Below are 26015 nucleotides of genomic sequence, written 5' to 3' on the forward strand. Positions count from 1 at the left end.
GGGAGATGATTTGAATCATGCCTAGGTAGGTGCAGGGTAGTTAAGTACACCATTACACCAATAAGATTGGTTGTATAAAGTTGGAAGGAAACAACTTTGGCAACCTCCACTTAGATTTTTTTTTTTTTTTTTTTTGATAACTCAAAAGGATAAGGGTGTGGATTAGAAGTAAAAAAAAAGATAAGAAGGTGTGGCTTCTCTCCAAGTCCCCACAAAGCAAGCCCTGCCCTTCACAGTTCCCACACTCTTGGTCCCACCACTCCACTTCAGTGGCCTCCACAGTCTACAGTCCCCACAAAGCCTCCCTCCTTTTCATCTACGCCCACCCTTTATTCCCCCACATTTTCCTCACCCCTAAAAAGGCCGCGACCCTCCATAAAAGAGAAGTCCTGCACCCTCTCCTTCCCTCCTCACACTCTAACCAAAGCTCTCTCTTTTCCATCTCAACAAGAAGCAAAGCCCATGAAGGCTACACTGCTTGAGAAATCACCACCCAAAGAGGAGGAAGGTGGTGAAGGGGGAGGGGGAGAAAGGGTTCATGAAGATAGAGCTAAGGAAACAGCTAATGGATTCCAAAGCCACTTGGAGCTAAGGCTTGGTTTCTCCTTGAACAATGGGTTTGAGCCTGGTGAAGGGGAAGGTGGTGGTGGTGGTGGAGGCCGAAGCACAACGTTCCGAGCCCCTCAAGATGGACATGGCACACACCAGAGGAGTGGTATGGGGATTGGAGGTTCCAAGAGATGTTTCTCCGAGACTACTAGTGGTTTTGTCCACCCTTGGAGTCTGGCAGCCCGGCAAGAGAAGGCAGCTCTCGAGCAAGCCCATAAAAAGACTAGTGTCCTAAGGTTTGACCTCTCTCTCTCTCTCTCTCTCTCTCTCTCTCCCTCCCTCCCTCTCTCTTCTGTCCTTGGCGACCTGTGATCATAGATGTCCTTGGACATATATATACTTTCTGAAAGTTTTTGTTTTTTCATATACTTTTCCTTCATATCTCACCAACCAATCTTAGCTTAGCATCCTGATTCAACAATCTAAAAAAAAAAAATCCCTCGAATCTCAAGTGCCTTTTTGTTTTAGGGTCCGGCTTGTATCTTTCGCACGAAAAAATGATCATTTTTTTTTTTTCAGTATAAACGGTTAGATTGTACCATGTGTAGATCTCGAAACACTCCAAATTTTTTTATTTATCTGTCTGTATAAATTTTAAAATAATTATTAAGTGATCCACCGATAGATTTGGGCAAAAAAAATATTAATCTTTTTTTTTTTCCGCTAGATACACCTCCAACTCTTTGTTTTATCTCGAGATTCGAGCTTTTTTTTTTTTTTGTAACTACATGCTCTAGCTCTAAACTATAGTTTTCTCCTAAATATGGAAGAAGAGGTTTTATTTTTTGTTTTTTCTTTAAAGAAAACAGGATATTTCTAATACATTAGAGTCTTGTTGGGAGAATCATTGTTGCCTCAGGCACAGCAGCCATACCATAAGTTTCTTTTATATTTGTTCCTTTCGATGGCTATAACAACAAGAATATACTTGGGCATGTGAGCAAATCCATTTGCTACCTAGGAGAGATTTCGATGGCATCCATGGGATTTTCATGAGAGGATTGTGACAATATGTGCATGATAATGAAAAAGTATCGGCTGCAGGGAATGGTGGGGTACGTTTTTGAAATGTGACGAATAGTCCTTGTCATGTGGTGGGTCCAGCAGACAGTATATGAGCCACGCGTTGCCGTCTTTCTTCTCCTCGTCTTTTTATTTTTGACCTCTTTTCTAAAAATTTGTTTGGATAATCGGACTGAATATCATATGAAATTCGTCGGTTCGGCCAATACAACCAGCAAAATATAGAATTATAGATGGAGCAAGGCTGCATTCATAAATACCCAAAAATAGCTTTTGAATGAGCCGACTCGAATAAAAAGATCTACTAGTATTTATGAATATAGGTCTAATACAGCCTATAATTTTATGATTTTGCTTGTTGTACTGGCCTAACTCACGAATTTCATAGAATTTTCAGCTTAATCATCCAAACAGATCCTATATAAGACAACAATAGCCCAAAACTTCTATATATATATATATTATATTTTAAGTGTGATAAGCTTGCCTGGATTGTACTACAAAAATATAAGGCCACAATACTAGAGCCCAAACTAGAAGAGGGTTATCATTGTTCCAAGTTGATCCCGATTTAGGTCTAAAATGAGCTCAGAGATAGCCCAAAATTTTTGTGTTTCCTATCTATCTTGGGTCGAGACCATATCTTGGTATAACAATAAGGTTGTTCTACTGCAACTAATATGTCACGAGTTTGAAATATGGAAACAACCTCTCCGTACATAGAGATAAGGCTGCTTATATCTGGCTCTCTCTAGACCCCAAACTAGTAGAAGCCCCATATATTGGGATGCCTTTTTTAGTATATCTTGGGCTTAGCCGTTTTAAGGGTTCAAATTGAGCCCAGCCAATTTACTACTTGGACCATGTAGCCCCTCGCCATATACAAATTATGAACCATAACATTTTGTAGCAGCTGCATCTTCTCCATCTTTTAGTCTTTTATGCTAAACAATGTTAGTTGGGGTTTTTCTACTGAGTTCTATCATGATTCTGATGATTATACTTGTTAAATGTAATTAGGGCTACAAATCCTTCACCATCAGTTGTAGGCTGGCCTCCAATTCGCGCATTTAGGAGGAATTTGGGGCTTCCACAAGCATCAAAGTCTGCTATGGATTCAGAAAAGGATACCAAGAAAATGAAACCAGTGGAGGGAGAGAACACGAGCAACGAGCCTGTAGCAAGGCAAACAATGTTTGTGAAGGTGAATATGGAAGGCTATGCAGTTGGAAGAAAAATTGACTTAAAGGTTCATGATAGCTATGAATCGCTCTCTCAAGCCCTTCAGAAAATGTTTCATAACTTTTTGATGGGTTAGTGAGTTCTAATCCAAGTCAAATTTTTAAATTTTTGCCAATGTTGCATCCTCTCACTGCTTGTTGATTAATACTAAATTGCAATAATGCAAATGCATTTTTTTTTTTTGGTGTTTCTTTTGTTTGATAGATTCATCTTTGATCTTTCTACATTTGTTCTGTTAAAAACATTTAGGCATGTTGTTTCATCACATTAATTGTTCCAATCTCTAGTCTTGTTCTGATGATTTTGTTAATGCATAAGCATTGATCCTATGCAAATGATATCTCTTGTGGTGCTCTAGCTTTAAAGCCTATTAAATCTCCATTGTGAATAGGCAATAGGCTAATAAAGCTGGTTTTATTTTCTATCCAGCTGATTACTCGAAGAAATCAAAGGAAGATGGAGAAGAAGAGATTGTTACTCCTAGTTATATTCTTCTTTATGAGGACAATGAAGGAGATCGAATGCTTGTGGGCGATGTACCTTGGGAGTATGTCTTTTGCATCCATTTTTCAAGTTTTCGTGCAATTTTCGAAAAAAAAAAACATCATACATTTTTGTTTCATAGGGATATGTTTGTTATCCATATAAAATCTAATGTTAAAAATTTTGCAGGATGTTCATCAATACAGTGAAAAGGCTATATATTGCACAAGATCCTAGGACACAAAAATGTGGTATGTTAATACTATTCTTTCCCTACAAACTTCAAGCAAGATAGAATTTTAAAATTGTAACTTCACAATCATGCACATCTCTAATTAAGCTTCCTTTTTATCATTAATTGATATAGGGGTGATTGTTGTGCAGGTCGAGTACATTTGAACCTTCTGGAGAAAACAACTAAAGAGGGGATGACTTGTCTGATCAAAGAGACCAGGGAGAGAAGTTGCTTATGGAATTAGTTGATAAGGAGATGTTGCATCCTTCCTACCTCTAGGGTGGTTGATTACAAGAGAACAGTGATAAATAGAGTTTACAATTGAATGTGATGTTGATGTAAGATATTTTCTTATGTCATGGCAGTGTAATTTATATGGCTTCTTCAATGTAGAGTAACTAAAAGAACCATGAGCTAATGTTTTGGAAGTTAATATGGTTTCTAGATCTTCTTTTTTTTTTTTAATAAAAAAAGTTCTTTTTTTTAAAAAAAGAAATAATGAACATTTATATTTAAGATCAGTTGCTAGTTGATTTTCCAAAGTTCTAAATACTCGAGTTATAGTTTGTCAAAAAGCTTTAGGTTGGAATAATATTTACTTGAAGCAAGCTCCTATTTCAATGTTGTCTATTTGAAATTTACTTGAGTCATGTTGGGTAGTATAAGTTTAGCTTAGATTGGTGTTAGTTATTACTTAGCTAAGATAGTTTGTTTGTCTTAATATTACAAGAAAATAACGTTACTAAGTTGGATAAAACTGGCCACTACTCAGAATACAATATATTTTTGAGAAATAACATGTACATCATTTTTATGTTATCTGATTTTGAATTGATTTAAAATCAGGACACATGCATCAATTGGGGTGGCAACAAGTTGTCTTCAGGTTATGCATCTCTGGATCCAAATTATGTGTTACACTTAGAATCCAATCTCACAATTTTAATGGATCCAAAAATAATTGGGTGATCATCAGGTTTTAGGTTGTTATATATATATATTGGTTTAATTTGGGCCTTTTCTTGACTAAAAGGTCATGCCAAGGGTCGAATTAAGACCAAAACATATAAATGAGGTGGCATCGGGAAAAAACTAAAAAATTATGAATTATTGTCTTTTCCTTCAATGTACCAATAGGTTTAAGTGCCGTTCTTGCTGTAAGCTGAGAGAAAAGCAAAGCCTTTTTTTTTAACAAAAAAGTTCAAACCCATTATCAGCCGAGTTCAGTAAATAAATTAAAAAAAGCTATTATATATATATATATAATTTTTTTTCTAATACAAACACCAGACATTATTATAAACCCAAAGGCTTTGCATACTTTAATTTTAACTTTTTCCCATCATCCCTTAAAAGAACATAACAATAATTTTTTTGAAGTAAAAATAAAATTCTTCCATGCGCCTTATCTTCAAAATATTTCTTCTATATACAGGCGGCAATCGAGCCGGACTGCATCGAATATGAGTCAGGTTAGATATGGATAGCGTTATAAAAATCGTAACTTTGAATCTGACCTATCTATTAGATAGATTAGGATTTTGAAATATGGACCAATTTGTTTAATAAGCGGTTAATCCCACTTGACTTGCTTAAACTATTTTAAGTCATATGCTTAACTTGTTTATATTTAACTTGGTTAACATGATTAACATAGTTAATCACAACCTCAGCAAATAATTTGTCCATTAAAAATGCAAGCCAAGGCTCGACATTGATCCCATGATCAATTATTGTATAGTTCGATGACAAAACATAAAGAAACAATCAACAAATACTAGGTTGTTGAAATTGATTGAGGAAGTGCAAGGCACCAGGCCTTTCGAAAGACAACAGGTATAATATCTATCTCAAGATTCCGGAAAGCTATTGGTCAGATCAGCGAATACACAACAAGAGTCAACAGTTTATGTTTATAACAAGACGATCAGAAAAATTCATATATACTACTTCTACTCCATTGAACACAAAGAGCAGCTCGGTGTAGCCTGAGAATGACAAAGGCAAGTAACCATTTACAAGCTTCTTGGTTCCAAGCATAGCTTGAAAGAAAACCATCAAAAAAGAAAAAAATCTGGCAAAATATGTTTGGTGTACTTTGTCCCAAAACAACTTCATTGGAAGACTAATAAGAGAAAGCAAATCTGATTAATGTACCTCATGGAAAAGTGGTATTAGTATGACACAGCATAATTTGATCAAAAATCAAAATAGGCTTTCAAAAGGCTGCAGACTGGGTCGCTTTTCATGCTGCGCAACACTTCGAAGAGGTCCTTTAGCCACACCAGGAGGCCCTTCCTTGTAGTTGTGCCAGATTGTAGCTCTTGACTCTGCTGGCTACACTTATGCTAGAATAGGATGAGCAGCCGTTGTACTATATACAAAGAAGACTAGGTCAAGAGGAATAAAGTATCTAAACTCGGACTAGTCTTCCTCGGAAGAATGAGGTTTTGAGAGGGATAATGCCACCGAACCTAAAACTTAGCCCCTAGGGCCTAATTTTCATATCAACATGCAAAATCCTTGAATTTTGATTCGAGTCTGACTTGGCCCACAATTTTACTATCACGTGCAGTGCACGTGACACCTCTTGTATATATTTAATAAACTATATTCCAGGGAACCGACTCCCAAATTCCCAAATCGTAATCTCCAATCGGCTCGGCTCGTCCCGGGCCCGACCGGACCGAATCCCCTTCACCCCCTCTCCCACCTCGCGCCGCCGCCTCGATCTCTTCCTTTCACCGCGGTAGTCTCCCGCAATCCAGGGGAACTTGGGTGACATCTCTTCTCCTCTTCTCTTCTTCTTTCTAAAACAGATTGAAACCCTACTCTTTTTTTTTCGCGTAGAACCATGGATCCATGGTTAGGTTTTCTTGTTCCGATCGATAGCCCTGCCAACTGCGGGGTGGAGTTTGATCGATTCTTGAACTTTAGAATAGTTATTGTTTCCTTTTCTTAGACTGGGTGTCATGTAATGGTAGTTTTAACATGACTATTTTCAAGAAGTCAGGTGCGTCTGATAAGAAATTCGTGGGATTAGTTCTCAATTGTCTCGAGGTCATTCCGACTGTCGATGCATGCGGTGAAAGTTTTGGTTTTGGAGGTTAAGCTGTTGATATGAACCATCTGGTCGCTGTTTTAGAGATCTGATTTTTGTTTTAATTGGTGTTTTGGTTCTTCAAGTACCAATTAGGTCGTTCAATTATGTAATTTTCTTCTTTTAGAGTGGCATATAACTGTTATGGGCTTGTTACATGATACAGAATGGTTGGTTGGTCTTTGATCATATGTTGGTTGAATCCTGGAAGTGATCTTGTGTGTTTTTAACTTGCTCGGATTTTTGATAGAAATTATATGATTATCTATCAGAAAATTATCTAGAATATCAAAGCTAGATTCTTTTTTTTTTTTTTTAAATTGAAAATTTTTGTATTTGTTGGGTTGGCTAACATAGTATTTTTGCTGATCACCTTGTATATCAATCCACTTTCACAGCGAAGTGTTGCGTTTTCTACAGCATGATTTACCATTAATCTGTGCAGGGATGTGCTGCAACAAAAACAAGTTATCAATTTATATGTCGGCAGAAGTCGTCTACTATTTTAAGACCTCATATTTTGTCTAATTTGCTTGTCTCTTTAGACTTTCTGATGTATTCATTTCATTATTTCGTTAGTATATACTACAAACATCTATCTGTCGCTCTGCAGCTGTAGCTTGCCACATCCTTCGGTAATTTGGGAGTTGTTTATCATCATATTTGTGGAATGATCAGTTCACCCTTTCTTAGCAGTTGCATTCATCATAAGTCTGTATTTCCTGATTTTTTTTTAAAAGCTCGAGAGGAGTGTAGGAATGAAATTAGGGGAATGTGTTTATTAGCTCCCTGAAACTTGGGGCATGCATTGCAGGTGCACTGTTTGGTGGGTTCCTCTATGAGATTGTTTCAAATTCATTTACTGTTTTAGATTTTTATCCAAACTAATCATCTGAGTATAGGGAGTTGTTTTTGTTAACATGATACTTTAGGTTGCAGCAGTGTGATCAGACATTGATCAGTGTTCAAAGTCAAGTTTATTGTATTTGATAAAGTCTGTAATACACAGCTCTTAGGCTGCGTTTGGTTGTAGAATATGTTAACTTGGTGTAAATGGGTTGGTTTACTCCTAACCCACTTTTCTCTGGAATAAACTACTTCAAGTCTTCAACCTGCATGGTAGAATAGTTCACTTATCATTAGGTAGAAAAGTAGCTCTACCAGTTTGGCAATATACCCACTTTACCCTCAGAATGAATTAGTTGTTTTTGTAGTTTTCTAGCATTTGGTGCGATAAAGTGGAATAAATAGAGTAATGGGGCCTTTGTTTGTTCCACTTAACCCTCCTTTATTCCACAACCAAATGGAGACTTAAAGTATATTTTGCAAATTTTGGCTGATGCATATCGATTGGTTGAGATGGTTCTTCGACAACTTTTTCCATCAGTTAGATAAATGTGGAACAATAGAAAAGTTGTCATAATTTGATAAATGTTTCAGAGAAGGTTGCTTGAAATATCATGAGATTCTTCCATGTTTTAGATTTAGGAAACCTATCACCAAAAGAACATGTCTTTATGTTAAAAAAGGCCTCAAGTGAGAAAAATGCATGATCACATGAGAGATCTGAGGCATATCCAGGATTCAAGTTACTATGTTGTAATTGCTTTAGCCTTTCTTGTTGAGGAATAATGTCATTAAGCAGATTTCTGTCTTCTAATGCTATTTAATTACCTGGTTGCTGTACTGCTCTGTTGACTAGTTGCATGTTGCTCTCTAAAAGGTGTGATTATCATGGGAACATCATTCATTGTGATTTTTGCTGGGTTATGGAGAAGCGTGTGCTGAAAATCAAGCTAAAGGCTTTGGGTACAAGAATAGCTACTGATAGTGCTCCAGACAGAGGAACTTCTGGTCTACTGCTCCAAGATGCTGCATTTACTGGCTTAGCATCATCATCTGAAGAGAATATTCCTACAAATTATAGGAAAGACATGAAACGCAAGCGCAGACCTAGAGCAGGTCATAAGAAAGGGAAAAAGAAGAGTTTGGTGAATAATCCAACCTTGTCTCCAGTACGTGTAAACACAGAAGATGATATTTTGAATCAGGCTGATGATGGTCAGCTTAATTCTGAAATGGATAATGAATCACCTTCCCTTGGATCGGATAAGCTTAGCACCATGTCAAGTATTGGTGCTGATATGCCAAATGACAAATCAACGGGTAAAACAGGGCCCAGTCGGGTTAAGGTAAAACTCAGATCCTCGAGAGTATTGGAACCTCATCGAAGTTATTCGGATGCACAAACACCAAGTAATACAGATAAGAGTAATCCACGAGTGGCCTTGGAAAAGGAGGATAGTACTTATTCTGATGGACAGACATCAGAAAAGCAGAATGCTGTTTCAGAACAATTACCAAGAAAAAGTGGCAGCATCAAGATTAAATCTTCAAGGGGCTTAGGTCTGTCGAATGAAATCATGCCAGACAAAAATGTCAATAAGCTAAATGGTCCACAGATACTGGGTCAGAGAAATTTGGTTCTTGCAGATGATGAAAAACATGTGGGTCCATCAATGCCCAGGAATTTGAAACAAGGGGAAATAACACTGCCTTCTAGGGACCCTCGTTACAAGGCGAAAGAGTTGAATGCTGCACTGGTGGTATGTAGAATGTTTGTTTGAATTTCTGAAATTATCAAAGACCTATGCGATTTATTTTGGTTCTTTTTTTGTTATGTTTCAGGTGATTAAAAAAGTCATGAAAATGGAAGCAGCTGTGCCCTTCAATGCCCCTGTCAATCCTGATGCTCTGGGGATACCTGTAAGTATTATCAGATACTTCAGATATGGAGGATGTATCCTCTTTCGAGATGCATAAAGAAGAAAGAATTGGGGACGGGGTTTTTGGGAGGCTATTAGGGGCACTTCGAACCATTTCTTTGTGTTCTCCTTCACTTTATCTTGCAGCTACTGTTGCTAGTGCAATTTGTCTAATGACAATCAGTCTTTCTCATTCAAGAATATATTGCCCTAAATTTCATGGTTCCATTCACGCCATGGTTGCAGATCTCTGCAAGTCTGCAACATCACATTTTGCCATATTCATTTCAAAATTTTATTTCTCAAGTCTATCAGCTCGATGTTTGAAGTTGCCCTGGCCGAATCTCTTAACTAATAGTTTCGGGCTCTGGACCTTGGAAATTTCAGTCTGATTAGCTATTGAGTAACAATAGTTCTCTCAATTACCTCTAATTGATGTTTCTGTTTAATTAGCGGATTTGAAATGTGCATGCTAGACTTGAACCCTACCAGACCATTTGCCTCGCCAGATGCATTCTTGCATGCATGTATACATATATAATAGATATCTTTTTATACTCTTTAATTGAATTAACCAATGCTAACTTATCTGTTTCAGGATTATTTTGATATTATAGACACTCCAATGGATTTTGGCACTATTTGTCATGAGCTAGAACGTGGCCATAAATACTTGAACTCAGAGGATGTTTATAAAGATGTGCAATATATATGGGAAAACTGCTATAAGTACAACAACAAGGGTGATTATATTTTGGACCTTATGAAACGGGTGAAAAAGAATTTCATGAAGTACTGGTTGGCAGCTGGGTTGTATTCTGATATGCCAAGTAGTGGTGAGTATGAGACATGAATTTTGGCTAATAATAATACTCACTATCTGTTGTTATTGTATATGAAAATGGCTTTCCTCCTTTATTACTTATAACAATTTTAATTGTAGTTTAATAGTTCTATTTTTGTATTCAATCATTCATGATAGCAGTTGGGCTTCTATGACTTTGGCTTAATTTTATGTGTGAGTTTTTGTCCCCCCACCTCTCTCTCAATTGAAGCTATTTAACATTGAATGGAACAATGGAGTTGCTTAAATATAGATAGTCTTCTCAACAGATGCAAATTCAGTTAAAGGATTGAGTACGTTGTGTGTTAAACATGGTCATATCTTTTAAGGTTTTGAATGACAAATGGTCCTCTCAATGTTCAATGAATAGGAACCAAGAGCAAACATTAGTAGATTAACCTCTAATCAAAGATTAGAAGTTAAATGAGAAAGGAAGTGGTGGCTGTCCATGCATATGGAGGAAATTATTTTTGACTAACAGGACCTCATGTGTATGAAGGCAAGATAAATAAAAGATCTTTGAAGTTTCAGCATTTCTCATTCTCAAGCAACAAAAATGGTATGAAAATCGTTCATAAGCTAGAAAGCTGTTTCTAGAAAGCTCAGTCATCACCCAATTTTTTCCCATGTTTTGAGTTCCTATGATAAAGGCAGAATAAATGCTTGCAAATCTTTTTCATAATATTTATCATATTCTCAAGTGATAACCCATATATAGTACAGTGGATCTCATACATGATAGTTACATGTTCAATCAAAATAATGACTGAAACATGACATAGAGAGATATTTACCACATGCGGAAAAGAAATTGCTAGCGTGCTCTAGAACCTCAAATTAAGAGGTTTTGCCTAAAATTATCTCCCCGTTCTTTCATACTTTCCAATTTTTCTTTAATGTTGAACATTTTCCTTTTCAGTTTCTCCATACTTTGTGACCAAAATTGATGTATTTCTGATAGGGCCAAAATGAATTTGTAAATCAGATCTCAGGGAGCTAGGGGCTTTGTTTGTTTGCGTGAGAAGAGTAGAAAGAAATACTTGGAAATAGCAAAGAGCAAAGAGAAGGTAATTCTGAATTTTATGTTGTTTGGTCACATTAAGCTAGAAGAGGATATGAGACAAAGTGAAGTCTGCAACAGTAATGGTGGTGATGGATGTTGTGGGATGATGGCTAAAATGGCAGTAGAAGTGGTAGTGATGACGGTGGTGACAACAATGATGGACTTGATGGTGGCTTCTTAAAGTTGGAGAGTCTTTTGAAATAGAAATACTGAAGGCTAATGTTTTTCTCCTTTGCATAACTTTATTTCGATTTATATCCATGCTCCTAATTTTACCTTCTGAAAGTCTAGAGATGTGATACTCGCTGTTTTCTCCATGCCTTTTCCTTGTGGAGGGGCTTTAGTTTCTTCTTTACTACCAAGCCGAGTAAAATAGGTTTCTCTCTAGGTATATTATGTGCTTCTTTTATGCAAGCAAATGAATCTTGGGTTAAAACTGGGTCCTTGGAAGATGCTGACTGATTAGGACCATTTGATGCGCATGTTAGCTGGTAATGAACTGTTGAATTAACATTGTACTGCATTTTGTCTTTATTATTTTGGAATTTGAGAAACGGTGTGGTGTAAATTGCTGAACAATCATGGTAGAGAAAAATCTAAAGATATCTGCAATAATATACTCTGATCAAAATCTTGTTATTCGGTTAAATGTTGGGGTTTGTGCTGTGTAATCTGATTGTTTACGTTTTGATGCCTTTTTTGGGCATTGTCACCCATATTAGCTTGACTGCAGAGGCAGCTGGTTGGTCGACCTTTTTGTTTTCAGAATTGTTGTGTATAAATATTTGCAGTTGGCTCTTAAATTTTAATTATGAAGCTTGTGAACATCTTATCTACTTCTATAATAATGCATTAATATAGTCTTTTGTAATAATGTAGTAGAGTAAAAAGTCTTTCTTCTAAAAAATCAAACAATGATATGATTTCTTTTTTCTTTTAGGTGCCACTGAAAGTACTCAGATTGAGGATGTTACATGTTCAGGTCAGGAAAAGTTGCATCCAAAAAGCAAGACAAAGCATAAGCGTCGACGTTATGGGTAAGTTGCTTGTCCAGCTTTAATGAGAGGAGACATTTTAATTCGGTCATTCATTAATTCTGCTAGGAGGATTATGGCTACCCCTTGATTAGTCCGATCTTTTAAGAATAGAATGATCAAGCGATCTCTAACACTATTGGGCATAATCAAGATTGTCAATGAACCCTAGAGCAAGTAAGGTTATCATTGTTTTAGTCTTATTTATCTTCTTCTTCTTCTTACTTTTTTCCAGTAAGAAATGAAGAAGAGGAAGAAAGTAAAGTGGGCAAGTTGAAATTGAGGGTGAAATGTGAAAGAAGAAGAAATGACTGATGGCAATGATGAGATAAAAAAGAATGTAACCAACTGCAAAGGAAAACATTTTGTATTCAATGATGAATTTTTATATTACAAAATTGTAATTTCCATAGAGCTTTATGTACAAAGAAACCTAGTCTTAGCCCTCCACCATCCATATTTACATTTCCTGAGTATATCAATTTTTCAACAAGCAGCCTAATTGACAAATAATTGCAAGTTCAAAAGGCTGTAACATCTTTGATTTATCTCTCGGTGACCCTTTTAGAGGCCTTGATTTTAATGGAGGGCCTGAGACACCTTTGTAGGAGCTTCTCCCAGATTATACTACAGGGTGTTAACGAAAGTTCCTCTGCAAAGCATCCCAACCTTCATAACAAATAGATTAGTATTACATAGAGAAATTGACACCAAGAGGATGGAGACTAGTAACAACAGTAATACCATCATTATGTTGTTTTAAAATAATCAAGAAAGTTTTTACCTTGCCTTCTGCTGGAGGATGAATTTCAAATTGGCAAATCTTGATTCGCTATTCGCAACATGTAAATCTTCTACTGACTGCTTCATGAGAGCAATTCTCTCTCTCTCTCTCTCTCTCTCATCAGTAGTTATTTCCAGAGGATTTTTTACTCTCTTGGTCAAACATATGATATGATTAAGATTGTGGAAATTTATTGTTTTTTCAAATTAAAAGGTCCAAGGATCAGAGGTTTCAAGGTTCTTCTCTTTGTGGTTCTTTATGTAATTGTATATAGAATCGCAGAAATTTCAATTTTAAAACTGAATAAGTTTTTCTAATGCAGGATTGATCGCCACAAAAGCGACTGCCTATGTGCTGTCTGTGTTGTTAGGCGTCGTAGGAAGGAACGTGAAGAAAGTTCAGCAGTTCTGGAGAGCCAAATGGCAATAAGCAATCCTAATCTTCCCCAAGAGTTCAGGATTGAGGTTGGTACATACTGCTTCCTGACATTTGTTCATAATCTAGCATTTGATGGATTTCATAATAATTATTTGTGTTAATATGAAATTATATTCAGAGCTTTAGATGCCCTTTAGAACTCATTAATAGATGAAAGAACCTAGAAAGATATAACAGTATAGTTTCTGTCAAGAATTAACTTAGTTATAAATCTCATATTATGACAAATTTATAGAGCTTTTGTGAAGTATTAAATACAGAGAAAGAAATTTTAATATGTCTTATGTTGTTTGGATATTGTTTTAAATAACAAATAGGTATCAATAGGAAGTCATCTTCATGGAGGTGTTGTTAAGCTTATCTTGATAAATGGGTTAACTTCCAAATTTTTTTCTCCTTATATATATCATGGACTTTACATTAATATCCAGTCAAGTCCTTTTAGTATCAGATACATGGTGAGAGATGCTAAAAGTTAAGCTCTCTTCTAACGTCTATCAGAAAATAACTTTTGAAATTTTGTCTGGTTAAACATACCTTAAGGTATACTACAATTTGTTTGGTTTGCTTTTAAGGCTACTAAAGTAATCAAGTTTTCAAGGAAATTTTTCTGGTCTTGGCCAGAGACCAGATTTTAATGTGCATTTTTCTCATTTGTTAGCATGAACTTGATTTTTTTTTCAAAGATCTATAAATGGTTGCAGTTTGTTCTAGTATTAGTGTAGGGAGAAGAGCAGTATCCAGTTATTTTGATGGCGCTGGCAGATAGGCTTTACCCTTTCATCTTTTGAATAGTATGCTGACCTTATTTTGTGGAAGATTAATGGATTATCTCATTGGAAAATAGAAGAGTTGAAGCCCTTTTGTTGTAGGCTCTGAATTTTAAAGAAGGATCCATTATCTTGGAAGGAGATGCTAGTTTATCATTTTCAAAACTTATGTGAGTTTCTATTCTTTAATATGAAGTGTCAGAAACGTACTTTTGGAGGTTCAGATGCATGTTCTTGTTTATGACAAAGTATGACTTAGCACATATGTTTGAAAGCAACCATCTGGTACCAGAAAACGAAGAAAAGTTGCCATATAAGTCAGAAGAGTTGGCCACAATCCCATGACATTGCATAGCGAAAAGACATGAGTCATAAATTATAACCTTGGTTATAATAGACAAGCTTTCTTGTAATTATACCAGTCTGGCTTTATGAATCTTTCTGCCATGCATTTTGGTCAAATGAAAGAAAAATATTCACAAACTGCACTGGAACACTCAATGTTGTCGTGATTGGGATTGTCATAAAATGTAGAGGGGTTATCTTGGATCGCATTGTGGACCAAATTGTGGATTGAAAGTTATTTTGATTCTTTTAAAATTTAAGAAATGTAAAAGAATTTGAAATTTGAAAAAAATAAGTCAACTATAGGGTAGATGAATGGATAATATGAGTTCAGTTTCCGCATGATAAATCCATATGTAGCATGTCCAATGAGGCTAAGGTCGTACCGAATTAGTCAAGGTATCTATTTGCAGCCTATCATTCAATTATCATTTTACATAGAATATTTTGAAAAATAACAATTTTATTATATGGTTGTTCCAAATAAAAACAGCCTCTTGCATTTAACTCCATGAACCTGAAATAATAGGCTTGCTAACTTTACATAAGCAATGCTTATTAGTTGGAAGCCATATATCACATATTATAATATTTTGTCAAAAAAATTAAGTCCTATAGTCTAAGGGCTTGTATAGTTTTATAAGATGGATCTAAATCGTATGTTCCTAACTAATCCTGATTTAAGGATGAGATCCTTATTTTTTGGGCCTCTTTCCTTGTCACGCCCCCGCTTCTGCGGAGCACGTGAGGCACCCAGTGCCCACGTGGGGGCCACATGAGGGGGGACCGCGGGGCTCCCCTGCCAGATATTGTCCGGTTCCGGGGCTTCACGCAAGCGTCCTTCACCCCTCTCCGGTTTTATTTTCCACCCAAAACGCGTCTGCAGGATTAGGAGACACCCGCCTTATATGCCCAGGCTCTGGAACGAGTCTTTCCGATGTGGGACTATTGGGCCTCACACCCTTCCCACCATCGGACAAGAGCCGTCCTCGGCTCTGATACCAAATGTCATGCCCCCGCTTCTGCGGAGCACGTGAGGCACCCAGTGCCCACGTGGGGGCCACATGAGGGGGGACCGCGGGGCTCCCCTGCCAGATATTGTCCGGTTCCGGGGCTTCACGCAAGCGTTCTTCACCCGAGGGGAACACGGGGCTCTCCTGCCAGATATTGTCCGGTTCTGGGGCTTCACGCAAGCGTCCTTCACCCCTCCCCGGTTTTGTTTTCCACCCAAAACGCGTCTGCAGGATTACGAGACACCCGCCTCATATGCCCAGGCTCTGGAACGAGTCTTTCCGATGTGGGACTATTGGGCCTCACATTCCTGATCGTAAGATCTAGAATGTGAACCATTGAATTTTAGCAACTACATTATTATTAGCTGACCAAGCCAGTTACCACCCTAAACTGACCCACAAACAGCCTTATATCATGGCTGCCAGTGTATGGTCAGGATGTCAAATTTGTAATTGTGGGATTAAATGATGTTTGTCAGGATATATTCTGTAATTGTGGACCATATGGATTTTTAAGGAAATTTTGGCCCTCTCTTTTTTTTTTTTTGAAGGTAAAGGTGGAAGGAAATTTTGGTCCTCATGCTGAAAATATAGGGAAAGGAGTCTTATCTCACCAAACCTGTGACAAGCTCGGAAACAGCACAGTCTAAATTTTTAATTTCTCAATTTGTTTGACACGACTTTGTAGTTGGGTTATAATGTGAATCTTGATGCAGGCCAATCAAAAAGCACTTTTAGGGCCTGTTTGGGAGCTCTTCGCATGATCTGGCAGGATAGCCCAGGAATGGAATGTGTGGGCAGGGAGGGAGAAAACCAGAGAGTGGGAGAGGAAAAGAGCCTGGGGGTCTTATGGCCCACTTCCAGTGGGAATAATAAAAACCTAGGGAGGTCTTTTTTTTTTTTTTCAAATACTGTTGTGAGGGAGGCACTGGCATCGACGTTGTCACTTCCTCTCACACTCGCTCCCTCCCTTCACAGGGCTCTCTGATCCTGGCCTATCCTGCTGGGTTTTAACCAAACAGGCCCTTAAAGTTTTCTGTTAATGGTGAGAATTCTTGTTTCATATGCTGCTTTTAGTTTCTATTAATAGTGTGATTTTCTCCTGATGTTGCTCGATCTATTTTACTTCCTAAATGCTTAATGTGGTTATAAGTAACCACATTACGAAAAATAATCAGAATTCTCATGTTTCAAAATGCTGAAATCAATAACATTACCATTTATCCATGGAGTGTAATAGAAATGTCTTAGTTTAATCTTCAAGGCCTTATTATGTTTCTTGTTTTGCTTGATATCTGCATGCCAATTTGATTTATCATACGTTGCAGGAAGCCTCTCCTGTAGATAACCCTTGCAGTGAGGATGCTACCTCGAGCTTGGACCGCTCTCCAGAGACTGATGCCAATGTGGATATGGAAGACGTTGAAAATGAACTGACGATTGAGACCCCTGAGCTGATGGACATTCAAGAAAAGGAGACAGTAGAAAGTGAAATGGAACTAGATCACGACCCAAGTGGCAGAACCGGACCTCACCATTCATTGCCAATTGAAAATGGAACAGAGGATTCTAATCCACTGTCTCAAGAAGAAATGGAGGCAACGCAACCTGGAGACCAGACGGTTGACACAGTTGTGCGGCAGAAGGAAGCAGCAGTTGCCCATCATCATCCAGAGGAGGCGCAAAAGAAACCAGGGGTAAGTTTTGAATGCTTTTGCTCCCCCTCCCACCTCCTCTCTCTCTTTTTTTAAGATTTAAAAACAATTGCGTGGATCACATTAACAAGCTTGCCGGTATACCCATGCATCACAAATGAACACAGGGGGCATGTACTTCTGAATGCCATCATGCATGAACTTTTTTTTTTTTTTTTTGGTAGGGGGGGGGATGTGCCTCTGAATGTATACGAGTCGGTGGATATTGCATGTGTTTTGATATTAGCACTGATTGGCTGCAGGAACCTTCAGTGAGGAATCAGCTGATCAAGATGCAAGAGAATATTGTGCAAGAAGAAAACCATTCAATCTTGTGGTTATGCAGGAGCCTTTTTCCGAGCAACGTTAGGTCTGCATGGAATGGACCCCATTCTTTAACCCGGCGACATGTTTCGGTACGAGATAGCCCCATCCACGCTGCATTGGCAACATTCATGAAACCATAAAGTTTTGACCCCTGGGGCTTGTGTACTCATTCATATAAGACAGTATGTGCTCGGTCATTGAGGCAAAAATTTTTACATGTTATTTGTATTGTATCTTGGATATGGAGAATGATGCATCAATCTACCGCAAGAGAATGATGTCGTAACAGTGTCTGACATAGATTCTTTTTCACATTTTTAACATATTTTTCTTTTCCAATCAGATTGCATATCTGTAATTTACTGTAGTGGGGTTTTCTGGCCTCCATTATGAGCATGTTCCATTCTCGACGCAAGGACTAGGTTAACTACAAATGATTTTTACTTTTTATGTTTTATTGGTAATTTTGCAAAAGAAGCCTCCATTCCTCTGTCTTTGCAGATTCAGGTTACTTTTGTTTTTTTGGCATAAATGGTTCATTTTTCAAATGTTTAGATCCTTTCATCTGCGGCTTCTGGTATATAAAAATATTTTCACTTAACATTTGATAAAAATATGCATTCACTGTTATAAAAATTTGAAGTTGAATTAATTGTTTTGGAAATAGTGTAACTTTGACTTACTTTCACAGGGATCCAGAAAAAAAGGATTTTGATCTAGAAAAAGCAAAGAAATATGTATGCTTCTTGCTGCTCTAGATCATGGGTAACGAGTTTTAAAAGACATTTGTTTTATGTATAAAATTTTTAGACTTTTGTCATCCTGGTGGATACTATGGATCTTGCCTCTCCCTGCCTCCTATTTTAACTAGTTTTTGGTTTTTTGAGCAATTGCCATCCAACCGGTGGAACTGATAGCTATGGGCAACTAAACATTGTTACTAATAAGACCTAAGCATACCCTTTTTGACAAAGTATCACGATTCGGAAAGGTCATTTCAGAATATGTTCTGGAGAGCAACGTAAGCTAATGCCATGAGCAATATATCAAAGTGGCAAAAGGGGCCCTATGAGTGGGAATCCTCTGTTGGGAGCCACTGGGGATTATCTTGGACTTTGATAGAGAAACAAGGCTTCCTTATTTGTACTTACCATGTAGAAAGAGCCCTAGAAACGTGTCCCTTGCACCGAGATGGGCGGTTTGATCGGCACGTAACAACCCACCTCTAAAAAAAATAAATAAGAATCATAAAAATCCAAGAATAAAACATAATATTTAAATAATATATTTTATTATCTATCTAAGGTCAAATAAAACATTATAGCTGACGATGTAAATTAAGAAGAGAGGGAGAAGATATAGATAGAAAAAGGAATAAACAGGAGAACACAATGAGAAGGAAAAAAGGGGGACTAAAAATAAGAGGATTTTTTTTTTAATTTGGTAAATATGAGAAAGAAGCCTGGAAATGAGACGGAAAAAAGAGAAAGGTGAGAGGAAAATAAGGGAAAAGAAGGGAAGAAGTGAAAGCTTACACGGAAATATTTCAGATCCCTCCTTTTTATGAAAGCCTATGAGCGGTCGGTTGGCTCCCAATGATGGCCTAGGGAAACAGACAGCTTTTAGCTGGTGGTGAGCTACAATGGAACATGATTTTTTTTTTTGCCCCCAGGAGTTTTGAATGAAGAATTTTAATGGAATTATAGATTTCATTTTGGTTTTTCACGAATCGAACCCAAAACGGAGATGAGGAGGGGGGAGAAGAAAGATTTTTGCTTTGCGCCGTCAAATTAATCGAACAAATATGGCAGCGAGCAATTGCGATGCCACGCAAGCTGTCCCTCTCTTTCTTGGGTTCCACTAGCAATTCCCATAGCCTCGTTTTCCGCAAAAGCAAAAATAGAAAGGAGAGAAAACTAGCCAATTCCTTGTCCGCTCTAAACCAGCCACCTTTATTACGTGCCCACAGCTTCGCCCCGTGGCCCCTTCTTCCATTAGTAATTTCTCGCTAGTTATTTTAGATGAGATCCTAAATTATTACAAATAATATCAGAACGAACTTGACTTATAGACTATGTGAACTAGAAGATACTGAACCACAAATTAATAAAGGCTGATCATGAATTTATCATAGTGCATATGGTTAGATTTAAGTGAATTTAAACTCTCAATTTTCGATGGGATCCTGTTACACCTTTCCTATGGACGAATATGGTGTGCTTAACTGGATAGGTACAAACTTCTCTTGAGGTGGCTGAAAGATATAAAGAGCTCAACTTCCAGAGTTCCTTTCCTGCCCATAGCGACGAGACACACACAAGCACAGAAGAGAGAGGAGGGGGGTTGATCCGGAGCTAGAAGAAGAGCGAATATGGAGTCGGTGAATGATGATGGCCGCATAAGAACAGGTATTTTCTCCAAACCTCTAACAAAATCTAGCCAGATATTAGATGCCGGTCATGGTTTCCATCTAATCCAAAATCGAGCCTCCCGATAATATTGGTGTCTACCAGCTTGCTCTCGTTATCTCGGCGGATATACAGAACTGGTATAAGATATTTCAAGCTATCAGCCCATATGATGTAATACATCGCTCTAGATGTTTTTTTTTTTTGGGCTTGTCAAGAACAGAACATAAAGTTCATAGAAAGGTAGCTAATACTAGTTTAATTATATTAGCTGATTTTTGCTATCTTGCTTGTTATCTTAACTCTCATACATATATATATATACATATTGATGGCTTATCCATCTTCAACTGATATTTTGATTCATTTGAGTTGTCAGCCAGATGATTGAGATGTGTCGAACCTTAGATGTTGGAAATGCTAGCTCCATTCTAGGTTGACTCACGTTCTAATTCTAAATTATTTCATATCAAAAGTGTTCTTTGGGTATCATTTGTTATATGTAATGATAACGTATCGCCCATTTACACTAGGTTGACAAAACAATAGCGGTGGTGGAGCCCGAGGATGCCATTGGCCGGCTTGGATACCATGAGAATAAATAACTGTGGTCTAAGAAAATTTAGAGCTTAATAAAAGAGACTGCCATTGGCTCGGATACCATGAAAAGCAATAACATTGGGTTGAGAAAAAGAAGAGCTTAAGGTATCAGAATGAAGAGATTGTGATATGCTAAAGGCACCCACCACCCGTTGTGAAGTGAGATATATTATACATTATATAAAAGTTTTACCAGAGACCAAGATACCGGTTACGCAATTATAGGTACACTTATAGTGATATAGTGAAAATATACTATAATTACAAAAATTGGTCAGCTATACAACATCATAAGAAGATATACACCATGATTTATTTTCTTATATGCCATTATTTGCTTCCTTCATTATAAGAAGATATATGTCATGATTTGTTTCCCATTATTTATTTTCTTCATCATAAGAAAATATATATCATGATCTGTTTTCCTTAGAATAAAAGTAAATCTCAGTGGAGTTGATATGTTATCATATATATACATGAGTCCATAAATACATAATTAGTTGCTATAACCTTCTGCACCATCTAGATGTGCAATGGATCATCGTTGTTGTCATCATCATCATCATCTCTCTCTTTATCTCTCTTCTCCTTGGTTATCCGAACTCATGTGTATAGATATGTATCTGTATATGTGGTGCTTGCATGCTTCATCCATGCATGCCAAATTGCCAATGTGTCGCGACCATATTCTTAGTTTCTCATAACAATTTTAATTTAAGTTGCATAGGATAACATAAAGGCCTTTTTTCCAAGTTTGTTTTTTAAGTTTTCCTTTTTCACATATGTTTATGGCTGTGTGCTTAAATATGCTGTGTGCAACCTTTATCTATGAGACACACCATTCCATGTATATATATATATATATATATATATATATATATATATATATATATATATATATATATATATATGCCATTACATGCCACTGGGAGTGTACAATTAAAGTTGAGGGGCCGTCCAAGCACCATTTAGTGGAACGAACTGCACATCCTATTCCATCATCACCAATCCCATACTATGTGAGTTGGCAAACACTCAATGTATATATCCTCATATATTGTAGAACCATTATTGCTCTCATTGGGTTGTCAAGATCAAACTTTACACTGCTTTAGTTCATGAAGCCATTGTAGCCTGTGTTTAATCTACCTTAATGGTGAGAGGATACCAAGCATTCGAAAAAATGGGGAGCTGTTCATTGATTACCACCAGGCACAAGTGTCTCATATATTAAAGTAGGCGGGATAGTATGTTCTCCATAGTATAAGGTGGACTCTCCACCTCGTTTGAGGAACCTTTTTGGTTTTAAAATGGAGTCCTTTTTTTGGACTACCATCCAACATGATGTATATGGCAGCCTAGTGGATACATCAGCTGCCTTTTTTGATCTTATGGTTATCCATCAGTCGGTCTACCATTTAATAAGAAACAGTTCTGAAGAACTGATGTGTTCTGAGTGGATTTTATATTGCTACCTTATCTTGGCTTGATGATTGGTTATATGAATTGACTGTGGTCAAGTGTCACTTTGGGGATCACCATGCTATGGGTACTTTATAGATTTATAGTCCAATAGGCTATTAAAGTGTGCTTTATTATGCATACCTTTAACTTTTCACTCGGCTTCTGTAACTCTAAAATCAATATATGATTTCTCTATCAAAGTCTGGTGACACATTAATTCTAAAGGCATTAGTAGTTACCGGGCAGGTGTGACACTATTAGGCTCACATCATGCTTTTAATCTTGTATACCTTTAGCATTTCCTCACAGGCCATGGAATTGGTGTTGAACTTGGATTGGTCTCCTGAAGTGGACCAGGCACAGGCCACATGATGCAATCCAACAATGCCACCTAACAAATTAAAGCTACGTTGTGCATTAGCCAAGTTTTTGGAGTCTGATTTGGTCTTATTTGGGCAGGAGTTGTTGATAAGAGGAGAAATATTGAAATTGTTAATACTTGGTAAAAGTCTATTTGGATCACCATGCTATGGGTACGTAGAGATCAATATGCCGAGGATTAATACTTCAGTTGTTCAGCTTGATATACTTTCTCGTTCTCTTTTGAGTAGGAAACTTGATACACATTTGAACCTAACTTATTAATGATGCAGAATGAATCAATCAAATGCATAGATTAGAGATTTTATTTTCGGTTGAAAAGATCAAATATCTCCACGCTTCCTAATTCTGTCGAGGCTTTTCTGAAGTATATTTGAAAGCAACATAAGAAATACAAAATGTTAATATTTCAGTTTCTTATCTGACAAGAAGTGATCCATCTTTGAGCGAAAACAATTGAAAACTTTGGCATGTTTCTGAAAATATGGGGTCTCACATGACACTCTCACGTCATAGCCTTTTCCCCTCACTAATCTCTCAAGAAATCATGCAGGAACTGTGTGGACAGCAACAACGCATGCAATTACTGCTGTCATAGGATCAGGTGTACTGGCGTTGCCATGGAGTGTAGCACAACTGGGCTGGATCATTGGCCCTCTTGCTCTCATTGCTTGTGCCTATGTGACTTACTACACTGCCATTCTACTTTGTGACTGCTATCGAGCTCCTGATCCAGTCCATGGAAGGAGAAACTACACATACATGGATGTCGTGCGATCATGCCTCGGTAATTGATTTGTATAGAGCCTCCTTTATATGGTATCACCAAACATTTAGTTACTGTTCCACTGGTTTGTTTCGTACTATCTAATTTTACTGAACTCTGCTGTTTAGGGCCCAGAGATGTATTTATATGTGGTCTTGCGCAGTATGCGATGCTTTGGGGAACTATGATTGGGTACACAATAATTTCTGCAATGAGCATAGTGTGAGTCATTTCATTCACTAGCAATGTATGTTTCTTTCAGAGGACTTAAGTTTTAGCTAACTTACTATGTGCTGTCTCTAGTAGTTTTCTTCTACTTTCCTGGATATTATACTTGCACACTCTGAATCCTAGCAAAACTTATCTTCATTCTTTCGTTGAAAGTTTGTTCCCTTCAACTTTCAACTATTCTTATGAATAATTCAACAATGGAGAGTATCTTGTAGATCATTCTGAGAACTTTACAATCTTTGTTATATCTGAGGCTGAGCTATTTATATCTGCAATGAGATGTTACACTAGATTTCTCTTACGTTATTCCAAGCTTTTTCCCTTAACTAATTCATCTGCACTGACTATGATCTGAACAAGACAGAGCTGTTGCGCGTTCAAACTGCTTCCATCGCAAGGGGCATGATGCAAGTTGCCATGCATCAGGAACCTCATATATGATCGTATTTGGCTCGGTTGAAATTGTGCTATCCCAATTCCCAAACTTGGAGAAGATTACCTTAATTTCGGTGGTCGCCGCCATAATGTCGTTTGCATACTTGTTTATCGGGTTGTTCTTATGCATATCAAAGCTTGCTTCTCACGGTTCAGTTGGAGGTACGATTTTGGGAGTTAAGGTTGGGATTGATGGTGTCTCTGCAACAACCAAGACATGGGACTCATTACAAGCTCTTGGAAATATAGCTTTCGCATACACTTACGCCATGCTTCTTGTAGAAATCCAGGTACCTCAATTCTGGGTTACACTAGCAACTGTTATCACATATCTACTTTGTCAGCTTGTGAATAATCCTTCACCAATTTTCATTAGGTAGAAATTTATTAAAATGATAGAAGTCCAACACTAACATGCAAAATTGAAGTGTGTTTCCTGTATCAAACTTCTCTCTTAACGCATACTCGAACACGAGAATTCTTTTTCATTGTTTATAATTGACCATTAAGAAAACAATCACAATGTGGAATTGAATTGTCAGTACAACTAAATTTTATAGCACTGGTTATATGCATGTGTATTATTTTCTCTCCTTGTATTTTGTTTTTTCTAAGTTGATTTAATAGATGCATTCAGTCCAGACTTGTTGCTCTTTGTGAAGGACACTGTGAAATCTCCCCCACCTGAGAACCAGACAATGAGGAGAGCAAGCTTGTACGCAATTGGAGTGACGGCAGCCTTATATATTTCACTTGGTTGCATAGGGTATGCAGCCTTAGGCAATGGCACTCCTGGAAACATCCTCACTGGATTCTATGAGCCCTTTTGGCTGGTGGACATTGGCAACATTGCAGTCGTCATTCATCTAGTTGGAGCCTATCAGGTCATTCACATCTTAAGCCTCCTTTTGTAATCTTCTCTATATAAGTGAATGCTATCTAGATAAAACAAATAGTGATGAGTTCTGGTTGATCGTTTCAGGTGTATGGGCAACCGATCTTTGCCAAGTATGAGGAATGGCTTGCGAAGAAATGGCCAGAATCAGCCTTCTTCCACAATGTGTACACAATACCTCTATCCTTCTCCAAAGGCTGGACCTTTCGGTTCACACCGTGCAAGCTCGTCCTTCGATCGGGCTTTGTCGTGTTAACAACGTTGATAGCACTGATGCTGCCCTTCTTCAATGCAATTGTTGGACTGCTTGGTGCAATTTCCTTCTGGCCACTGACAGTGTACTACCCGGCGACTTGTTACATGGCTCAAGCCAAGATCAAGCGAGGAGAACTGAAGTGGGTGGTGCTCCAGTGCATGAGCATGGTTGCACTCCTTGTCTCGCTCCTCGCCGCCGTCGGGTCGGTCGCAGACATTGCTCAACGTCTCAAGCATGTAACATTGTTTAAGGCCGAGTTGTAGGTGGCATTATGCTGAATATACTAAGTCATGGATCTCAATTTCACTGGAGTTTGTATGAGGACTCTGGTTGTAAGAAAGTGCTGGTGTAGGCTCGGCAATTTCGATCAGTATCTAGACCGCAGAAGATGGTAATTTTAAATGAAAAAAGATAAATATATCTAGATGATTTTTCTTCTTTTTTATTTTTTCTTTTGAGCAGAAGTGATGTGTTAACCACCTAATTTGTAAAGGAAATAACAGACCTATGAATTTATTCTAGATTTTATTTTTCTTTTTTTGACTCTCACGATCGGTCGCATACCCACTCAAGGTCGAATTAGATATACAACTTGGAATTGTCTAAAATGCACTCTTAATGGATGTGCATGCAAATTTAGAAAGAATGATGTGTTTCCTGAATTCTAGTTGTTAACAAGCTTGATGTCCCTACTGTCAGACCTTTTCCACAGCCTCCATTTATTGGTGCAACAGAAATACTGACCACTGCATCTACCCAGTCAAACCTTCGACTGGTGGATATTGTGATGGCCACAACTAGATGTAG

The 26015-nt window shown here is 37.6% G+C and overlaps 3 protein-coding genes across 3 annotated transcripts; all 3 read left to right on the forward strand.

Moving 5' to 3' along the window:
- Positions 1-372: 372 nt before the first annotated feature.
- LOC103716609 (auxin-responsive protein IAA25-like) lies at positions 373-4038 on the forward strand. Its single transcript, XM_008804674.4, has 5 exons — positions 373-845; positions 2653-2945; positions 3304-3421; positions 3547-3608; positions 3742-4038. Exons 1-5 carry the CDS (start codon positions 463-465, stop codon positions 3834-3836), a joined length of 951 nt encoding a protein of 316 aa, XP_008802896.2. The 5' UTR covers positions 373-462; the 3' UTR covers positions 3837-4038.
- A 2178-nt stretch (positions 4039-6216) lies between these two features.
- LOC103716610 (bromodomain-containing protein 3) lies at positions 6217-18199 on the forward strand. Its single transcript, XM_008804675.4, has 8 exons — positions 6217-6370; positions 8416-9298; positions 9381-9458; positions 10056-10293; positions 12305-12401; positions 13505-13646; positions 17077-17445; positions 17706-18199. The coding sequence occupies exons 2-8, from the start codon at positions 8462-8464 to the stop codon at positions 17907-17909; spliced, it is 1965 nt and encodes a 654-aa protein (XP_008802897.2). The 5' UTR covers positions 6217-6370; positions 8416-8461; the 3' UTR covers positions 17910-18199.
- Positions 18200-19872: 1673 nt separating this feature from the next.
- Positions 19873-25729, forward strand: LOC103716611 (amino acid permease 8-like). Its single transcript, XM_008804676.3, has 6 exons — positions 19873-20177; positions 23179-23412; positions 23520-23613; positions 23987-24347; positions 24720-24941; positions 25040-25729. Exons 1-6 carry the CDS (start codon positions 20141-20143, stop codon positions 25469-25471), a joined length of 1380 nt encoding a protein of 459 aa, XP_008802898.1. The 5' UTR covers positions 19873-20140; the 3' UTR covers positions 25472-25729.
- The last annotated feature ends 286 nt before the right edge of the window (positions 25730-26015 follow it).

The sequence above is a fragment of the Phoenix dactylifera genome, chromosome 1, assembly GCF_009389715.1.
Source record: "Phoenix dactylifera cultivar Barhee BC4 chromosome 1, palm_55x_up_171113_PBpolish2nd_filt_p, whole genome shotgun sequence".
NCBI lineage: Eukaryota > Viridiplantae > Streptophyta > Magnoliopsida > Arecales > Arecaceae > Phoenix > Phoenix dactylifera.